Raw genomic sequence first — 10,000 nt, forward strand, 5'->3', positions numbered from 1 at the left:
CCAATACACAGGCTACGTAACCAATAAGAGAGTTGGTAAGATTCTGAGGAATGAACCGGACATGACAAAAGTTTCATCATGCTGGGTTTCAAATCACCTGTACACAAGTGTGTTGTTGCTATGGCTGCAATGCATGACTCTGGCTTTGAACTCATTGGAACATCCACCAAATTTCCACCTCTTCCCAAATTTGAAGAAAAAACTGTCTGATAATCATTATGTAAATAATAATGACACCATTTCTGTTCTGGAGGACGTTTTACACCACTCGGAGAAAGTCTTCTACACCAGTGGGATCCAGACACCCCAGCATCGTTGGCAGCAGTGTCTGGACCTCGATTATTATCTGTCAGTGCAGTCCATCATAGTTAGAATCTAAACTGTTCAGCCACCCATCATAATGTTACCATTCCCATTTCCTATCCCTTTATAACTGATATATAGTTATCATTGAATTTTTCAACCAAGACAATGGTCACTGCAAAGAAACGTAAAATATTGCCTCTTTTTTGGTAACCCATGTGATATTGCTGCTGTAATGTAAAGGGTTGAAAAAGCTTCCACAAATAACTATTTCATGTGGAGTGAAGACATGCACCATTTCGAACTCGTCCAGCCGATTCAATGCACCATTTGAACCAACATTTTACGATGATTGAGTGTATCCATTACCAAGAGACAGAAAATGGAAATGATAAAAATTGACCCCACAGTCTTTACCAGAACAACAGTCATTAGTTGCGACTACGTATCACAAACAGGTTGGCATTGATAAGTTGGTATATATACTGCAACATTACATTCTAGATGGTTTAAACATAGCTTGGTGCACCATTAATACATAGCGGTCAACGGTAAGAATTATTATTTTAAATTATGTTTTAGAGAACTTTACGTATAGATTTTTTTTAATGGATGGAGCACCCTCAAAACAAAAGTTATTTTCAAAAACACTATTTAAGATGATGCACATAACGAATTTATTTATCGTGCAGCCATTTTCTTTTGGGAATGATTTGATTTCCCTACAGCAAGTGTCTGAAAGAATTGAATTCCTTGCACCCTAGAAAACCTTGTATTTCAAGTAAAAATATTATTTATGGTAAAATAGAATGAAAGATATGGCCACATATTACTTCTAAGGACCATTTTCTTGACCATCTTGGATTTAAATGATGATGCAATATGTCAGTTAGCATGGGCTTGTTATCCAAAAATTCCTTAATGAATAGAACTCCATCTCTAACATCACAATCTTGCTATAGTTGATGTAAAATGTGATAAATTACAATGTTCTTGTTCTGGCTGATATAGTCGTGGCTATCTTGGATATAAATGGCATTCCAATGTCTTGATTAGCTGGAAGTAGTTCACAATTAATCTTCTGACCCCTAAAACACAGTCACGGACATCAACAGTTTTGTCATATATAATACAGTATTGGAGATGTGGATACCAACCTACAAGGTTTACTAATGCATTGGCAAACACTAAAACACGACCTTCTCGGATTTGTTTACCATCTGAATGATAAATTTTAAAAGTGTGATATCTAGCTAAAACTACTCTATTGGAAAGTTCATCATGCATTTTTGTTTTGTCCTAGTGTGTACTAAAACACTTATAATGGTTATGTTTGGTACCCTCAGACGGTACCAAGTTTTGGTGTGGCTCTCGGACTATGTAGCCCTACGGTAAAGTGCTCGCATAATGTCTGGGCTATTTCACGTTACAGACAGTGGATCAAGACTGGTAATGAGAAAAAACCCAATCAGCTGAATGGATCCACCGAGGTGGTTCAATCCTGCCATGTAAGCACCTGAAGCGTCCACACTAAACACACAGCTAAATCCCGCCCCCATAAATTGGTTAATGTTAAAATCACTAAACCGCGGGAAAATAGTTCATACCTTTTTCTTCATAGCTATATATTTGAACTTCACACAAGGTCAGCACGTCTAAGGAATGCATTACTTTCCATTTCCTTATGCGGACGAATCGGCCTCTGGTTGGTTGGTCGCACTTAAGCGGAGTGTTTCCTCTTGGCAGCCCCACTCCTGTGTAATTGTAACAAACGACAGAACCAGCGCCAGAACATCCTTGAGGGTTTTGTGAAAATATTTCGATGACAAAACTGTGGAGCCTTTCTGCTGTAATACAATAATTGTTCACAAGAGTTAAAATAGAGTATTACTGTGAATTGAAAGGCCGAGTTTGTTACAGCAATTTTGTTATAAGCGACCGATATAGTAATACTTATGTAACCATGTTGTTATAAAACAAATAATACGAACTCATTATAATGGGGTCATATTTGGCTTCCCCGTAACCATTTATCGGGGACCAAAGTTTGAGGGTGGATACAAGTTGTTGGGACCTTTAGAAACAAATATCCCGCATGTACCTCACGAAAGTTCCGCCAAAACCACAAAACCATATCCATGCTGGCCGATGGGAAATCGCCATATGTCACCCAATATGTTCAATCATGAACAATGTGTCCATTGTAATCTTGACATACAAATCCAAGATGGTCATTGTCCACGATATTAATAATTTAAAAACAAAACCGGAACTTTTGAAATATTTGGGATAAATAATAAACGTCGTTTATTTCCACAAAAAGGAGGATGGACAATGTGTAGATAAGTTTATTTTTCCAATTTCAGGTCATCTTTTCCTTCGATTTCAAGATGGCCGTTGTTTGCCGTATTTAAAATGTGAATTAATTAGAATAGAATAATAAATGGGGTATCTATTTCCACTAAACATGGGATGCACAATCTTTTTGTGGGGTCATTTATGCAATTTGAGGTTATTTTTATCTTCAACTCTAATATCAAGGGCGTGTACTGAAACACTGAATACCGTAATATAATTCGAAATAACTTTATGTACACTAGAACTGAAAATGATTTGGACAAAAGTTCATAATGTACAGATCATAATAGAGACCTAGTCTACTTCACACAATTCACTATAATCAGACTTAGACAAATCATATTCTGATGGTGTGCTGCCAACATTGTATTACAATTTCTGTACTGGGTGTTCCAGTTAGGATTCATGGGAGTACTGTGCAAATGCTGCAAAGGGCACGTCATTTTCTACTCTCCAAGCTCCAACCAAGATCAACAGAAAAGGGCTCTGTGACAAGGAAAAAGAAAAACTGAGTGAACTTGACGTGCTTGGTGTGCATTTAACGTTATTCGAGAGAATTGCTGTCTGATAAAATGTTCGTTGTTCCCCTTTTCCTCTATTGATGCAGCATTTTCGCCTGGTCTTCTGTAAAGTTTGAGATCATTATGTCACCATGCATCAACTTCGTGGTAAATGTTTTAAGGGAATTTATTGCTTTAGTGGAGATACGAAATGATGATCCAAAGTAGCACAGAAGAGCTCAATCGTTCATACTAACAGTGGCATTACATTTCTCAGATATATCACTTTTTCCATGACCATATAGTCAAGAGTTACTATCGCATTCAGTCTTGCTGTTTCAATGACTAGGATGGTCGCCTGTATATCAGCCAAGGAGTTCAACACGTTTGTATGTTTATTTAATTACAAACTGAGATTTCACTCAAGATCACTCAATAAAAGTTACCTCAGTTACAACCATTACACTACAGTACTTGTCCCGACTGGATCTGATACTAACTGTCGTATTTCTGGTGAGAAGGGAAATAAGGAAATGTTTTATTTAACGACGCACACAACACATTTTGTTTACGGCTATATGGCGTCGGATATATGGTTAAGGACCACACAGATATTGAGAGAGGAAACCCGCTGTCGCCACTTCATGGGCTACTCTTTTTGATGAGCAGCAAGGGGTCTTTTATATACACCATCCCATAGTCAAGATAGCACATACCACGGCCTTTGTTACACCAGTTGTGGTGCACTGGCTGGAGCGAGATATATCCCAATCTGGTGATAAGGGATGCATACTTGAGAAATGTACTACAAAAACAAAGAAGCTCCATTGAAACCACGAATGCCCTGAACACCTTTTGTGATGGACTTTGGGTATGGTGATATGAAGAGCTCAAACCTTACAGAAACCTTTGATAAAAGTAGTACTAACTGAACCACAAAAAACCCCCCAAAACCCAACGAAATAACGACTCTCCCACCAGACAGAGATTATTTCGAATAAGACTGAACAAGCACCAGCTACCTCGCCATCATCTATCTCTGTCATTTCCTTTACACACACATTCCTCTTCTTTCGGTGCCGCTGGAAACGCTTTAAATGGCGCGCCGTTCACTACACATGCCAAGCACTTGAATGAACATACAGGGGCGGAACATAGTTCAGTTGTACAGCGCTCACCTGGTGCGCGATCGATCTAGGATGGATTCCCGTCGGTGGGCCCATTGGTTTATTTCACGTTCCAGCCAGTGCTTCACAAATGGTGTAACAAAGACGGTGGTATGTACTATCCTGTGTGTGGGATGGTGCATATAATATATCCCTTGCTGCTAATCGAAAATAGTAGCCCATGAAGTGTCGATAGTGGGTTTCCACTCTCAACATCTGTGTGGTCCTTAACCATATGTCCTACGCCATATAACCGTAAATAAAATTTGGTGAGTGTGTCGTTAAATAAAACATTTCCTTCCTTCCTTCCTTCCTTCTTTCCAATGAACATCCAGTGCACTGCCGTTAACAGATGTCGATAGGTCAACATCGGTATGTGGTCTTTCAATTTTGTTAGATAAATTAGGTACCAGTTATGCATGTAACCTATAGAACATTACCTCTGTTCATTGAATTTACAGTTCAAGTAGACATACAATTATTTCTAAGTATATTGTGCTTTCCAATGTTTCAATACACATGACACGCCCTCCATGTTAGATTTGATGGTCAAAATGACATCAAATTGTAAAATCGACCACCCCCCCCCCCCCCCCCCAAAAAAAAAAAAAAAAAAAAAAAAAAAAAAACCCACAAAACAAACAAAACACAAACAAAAACAAAAAAACAACAAACACAAAACAAAACAAAAGCAAAGAAACAAAAAAACACACACGATTGTGAACCCCCTGTTTAGGGGAAAACCATACCTCATTTATTAGTATATATACTTATTCAGGTTAGTTCAAGGGCCCTAGCATGTTATCATTTTAAATATGGAGAACAACGGACATGTTGGATTTGAAGATCAAAATAACCTCATATTGCAAAATTAACTTCGCTAATAGATTGATTGTTCATCCTACATTCAGTGCAAACAGTCACTTCTGTTATGGTTAGTACACATATTTTAAGAGATCCGGCCTTTTCAAATTACCAATTAGGTTGACCACGGACATCTTGAATTTTAATGTCAAGATACCTTCAAATTAGAAAAATAGCCTCACGAAATGATTAAGCAGCCTCTGTAATAAAAATAGACACATTATTCATGATTCTAACATATTAAGTGAGATATGGTAATATGTTATTTTTAGTATTGGCCGTGCGAGGTACGGGCTTACGTTTTTCTAAAGGTCCCAAAGACTTGAAATCCACCTTCAAACGTTGGTCCCCTAAATATGGGCACGAGACAGCCAAATATGACCCCACTATTATGTAATAAAAAAAACGACCCATTCTTCTATTAAAAATAGGTGTCCATTTTGTAATAAATGTTTAAAACTTTAGAATGTGACAAAGGATTTAAATATTGACTAAATAAGTTTAAACACTATATTTCGCTCGAAGTTTTAGATGAATATATAAAACAAATATTGTTATTATGATTTGAATGCGAAACATTCTTCATTAAATTATCAATTAAGGTTTTATAAACAATTTAATAATGGCTGAAATAGCTCGTACTATCACATATAAGGAATGGTTCGCACATAAGTAGTACGATATGACCTTCTCTACTAACACATTCGTCTCGCGGGAAAATTACAAAATGATCAAGTAACAATAATTCGTAATACTAACACGGCTAACTGAACAGTCCTTTTTTAAATGTGACAAGCACAAAGCTTGTGCATCCCATATACTGATATAACCAAGTCCGTAAAGCATGTTTCTAATATGTACAATCCATTTATATTCTATGCCATATTGAATAAAGCCATCGAACATTACTTTATAAATACAAAGGGATACTTTTGTGTTTTGCCTTTTAGAAGTCGAGCCCCAACACAAACAATTCTACCATACATAATCAAGTACAGGAGTTTTTCTTCCAAATTCACCATATAATATACAACTTTGTTTTTGTTTAACTGGAGCTAAATATTTAAAAAAAAATTGTATATGGAGTTTTTTTATCATATGGTTTTCAAAACCCCACATCTCACATCCGTACAGTAATATTGGTACTACAACAGTATCGAATAATGCAGTTCGGTATTCCATAGTTTGCTGAGCTTGTTTCAAAAAAGTTATTTTTATTGTGTTTATGAAGTCACAAACCAACCCATTGCGCTATTTCTCGTTCCAGCCAGTGCACCACGACTGGTACATCAAAGGCCGTGATATGTGCTATCCTGTCTATGGGATGGTGCATAGAAAAGATACCTTGCTACTAATCGAAAAGAGTAGCCCATGAAGTGGCGACAGCGGGTTTCTTCGTGTAACCGTAAATAAAATGTGTTGAGTGCGTCGTTAAATAAAACATTTCCTTCCTTCTTTCACAAACCAAACTGTTTATATTTGTCTGTATTTAAATATATTAAGACGTGGCTAGCGAAATGTATTAGGTGTTAAGACATGTATCCCCGGAAAGAATATTGACAAAATTAGAACATTTGCTTGATCAGTGTGTGTGTTGTGTGTTTGTTTGTTTGTTTGTTTGTTTGTTTGTTGGTTTTTTTGTTTGTTTTTTTTGGGTGGGGGGGGGGGGGGGGGGGGGGGGGGGGGGGGGGGGGGGTCGACCGCTGAAATCCACGCTCTGTGCACGCTTCTGTGTTTGCAATTATAAAACTAATCTAATGCCTAAAACAATGACGTCATTACGTCAAATGGGACGTCATTATCTAAAGCAGATCATAGGGAATAACGTTGGAAACTAGTTTATGAATTATGTCTAGTTTTAACTAAATAAGTTATGTTGTTTGTAATCATAAGAATTGTTTGGTTGTTTGTTGTGAATGTATCGATTTATAACAGTCATAAATTTTAGTATAAAATTGTATCGCTACTTTACACGATTTTATACAACTTGTGACTGTTATACATCGATAAATTCACAAGAAATGACAAACAATTCTTACATACATATTGTGAATAGAATAGAATAGAATAGAATAGAATAGAATATAGAATAAAATACATATTTTGAATTATTCTAAATCAATTTCCAACGGCCGTCTACCTCGAAAAAACTACCAATTAACCACTGAAAGGGGCGCCCTCTCGTCTAGTGTACGAGTCCTAGACGGGTATCTGACATCTTTCGACTGACTGAACTAGACATAGCCCAGTGGTAAAGCGCTCGCTTGATGGGCGGTCGGTTTGGGATCGATCCCCGTCGGTGGGCCCATTAGGCTATTTTTCGCACCAGCCAGTGCACCACTATCTATGGGATAGTGCATATAAAAGATCCCTTGCTGCTAATCGAAAATAGTCCATGAAGTGACGGCAGCGGGTGTCATCTCTCAATATCTGTGTGGTCCTTAACCATATATCCGACGCCATATAACCGTAAATAAAATGTGTTGAGTGCGTCTTTAAATAAACCTTTTACTTCCTTCTACTAAAATGTAACATTTCTTGAATTAAAAAACACGTATTTACATGACTTAATCCTACATTAGTAGGACATCTTACAATGACATCAGATTCGGGACAATTTCTATTACACTTACCGTATCCAGCTCTGTTTGTTAAGATAACAGTGTGAACAACATACGTTCCCTGCAAGTCGACCATCCACCAAGGTTTGTAGTCAGGTATTTCGGTATGGGTACAGCCATCGGTATATGCATCAGTTCCCATTTTCCCATCGACGGCGAAACTGGAAACAAAATGTGTATACGTGCTGCTCATCACCGTAGGCTTATCACGGGCGATGTTAACTGTCAAATTACCTAAAATATAATAAACAAAGAAATTTGATCACACACAAATAAATTAATTAATAAAAACTAATAAATAGATACACCGATCGATCGATAGACCGATCGATATATAGATAGATAGATAGATAGATAGATAGATACAGTAGATATATGGATAAGATTAGATATATACTCTTCAAAAGAAGAAACGCAAAACCACATTGTCGTAACATTTGGAGAATTTAGATAATTATGCAGGAACATTGTGTAAGTGATAGGACACACCACCAAGGTCAAGGTCATCTGGAGTCAATACCGGGTGTGGCCTCCTGTTGACAACTGCCTGGCACCGCCTGACCATGAAGCAACCAGAGTACGGATGACGTCCCGGGGGATGGTGGCCCACTCGGCCTGCAAGTCAGCTCGGGCAGGGTCTGGGGCTGTGGTTGTCGCTGTCGGAGGCGTCGGTCCAACTCGTCCCATAGATGCTCATTTGGGTTCAAATCCGGTGATATCGATGGCCAAGGAAGGACATTAATGTTGTGTTCCCAGACGATGTGTGAGGCCTGGCGTTGTCATGTTGGAACACTGCGTTGGCGTTGGCCGGAACGAAATCTGGTCAATGTAACTGCACGTGGAAGTTCTGCCAGTTTTAAACGTGTCCACTTCCTGCTGCTGCCGCATCACCACCGTACAGCGCATCATATCGGGACGGGCGATCGCAGTTGAACATTTTGGCACCACTGCAACGGTGTTGTGGTGTAAGATGACACCTCGAACTGGACGTCTGGCACGAATTCCTACCACACGTAGGCGGTTTCCGTAAATATCCTACCTGGTATTGCTGCGGCTGTGGAAGTAAAAAGTCAATAAATAGGATACGGATGTAGCGGTCCTGCCCGATCGACCGGATCTAGGGAGGTACGTGTTTGATCCATGTTGCTGGTAATCCCACAGATATGGTGCTTGGGGACACATATGCCCTGGCAACGGCCGTTCTGGATTCGCCTGCGTCTATATTGTTTCTCTGCGGTTCATAGCATGGATTGTCAACTGTCGGCCAGATACAGAGGCCAGGCAAGCGACGCACACCCTCCACTTTTATACTGTCGATGTTCATGTTGTAGCATATGGTTTGCATGCGTTTTTGCGAATATTCACATTTTGGAACTTTATTGTACAGTAGCTGCGTTTTATCGAATGTAACCGTGGGAATGTGTTTGGGACATGCAATGACCTTATATTCACAAAGCATGAACCGGTAGGAAACATAAAATCGGAGTTATAACCCATTTGTACCCTTTTGCGTTTCTTTTTTTGAAGAGTATATAAGATAAATGGATAGACGGACTGAAATAAAGGCAGACGGACTGAAATAAAGGCAGACAGACAGTTAGATAGACAGAGAGACAGACAGACAGACAGACAGACATACAGACAGACATATAGACATAAATAGATAGATAGATAGATTCTGTAGATAGATGGATAGATAACATAAATAGACAGGCAGACAGACAGACAGACAGATATATATATATATAGATAGATAGATAGATAGATAGATAGATAGATAGATAGACAGATATATACTGTAGATATATGGATAAGATTAGATAGATAAGATAAATAGATGGCCTGAAATAAAGGCAGACCGACAGTTAATTTTTCGAAAATGCTAAACTGAAGTTAAATAGCAGTCTAATAATAATAATAATAGTAATAATAATAATAATAATAATAATAACAATAATAATACATCTTCTTACTTTGACAAATGATGAATACATCGACAGCCATCAACACGAAGTAGAACTTGGACACCATGTTCACTCACGAGATAAAATAGTACGTCTGATAATTGTAAAGCGTTCAACAGATATACGGTCTCTATAGGTTTTATCATGACACGCATGGTTAATAATGGGCCTTATTTAGTCAAGTTCTTTAAATATTAATGCATTGATACACAATTACCCGTTCC

At 38.2% G+C, this 10,000-nt stretch overlaps 2 protein-coding genes across 2 annotated transcripts in view; one reads left to right on the forward strand and one right to left on the reverse strand.

Annotated features, from left to right (window-relative positions):
* The window catches only part of LOC121377472, a 12,036-nt gene extending 2,205 nt beyond the window's left edge, over positions 1 to 9,831 (reverse strand). Inside the window, exons 1-3 of the mRNA XM_041505475.1 lie at positions 9,786 to 9,831; positions 7,825 to 8,046; positions 1,911 to 2,150 (exon numbers count right to left, since the gene is read on the reverse strand). Of these exons, the coding sequence (XP_041361409.1) occupies positions 1,911 to 2,150; positions 7,825 to 8,046; positions 9,786 to 9,816 (493 nt within the window). The 5' untranslated portion in view covers positions 9,817 to 9,831. The remainder of the gene's footprint in view (positions 1 to 1,910; positions 2,151 to 7,824; positions 8,047 to 9,785) is intronic.
* The window catches only part of LOC121377473 (fucolectin-7-like), a 53,377-nt gene that overhangs the window by 19,695 nt on the left and 23,682 nt on the right, over positions 1 to 10,000 (forward strand). The window lies entirely within an intron of this gene.

This window comes from Gigantopelta aegis, chromosome 7 (assembly GCF_016097555.1).
Source record: "Gigantopelta aegis isolate Gae_Host chromosome 7, Gae_host_genome, whole genome shotgun sequence".
Classification (NCBI taxonomy): domain Eukaryota; kingdom Metazoa; phylum Mollusca; class Gastropoda; order Neomphalida; family Peltospiridae; genus Gigantopelta; species Gigantopelta aegis.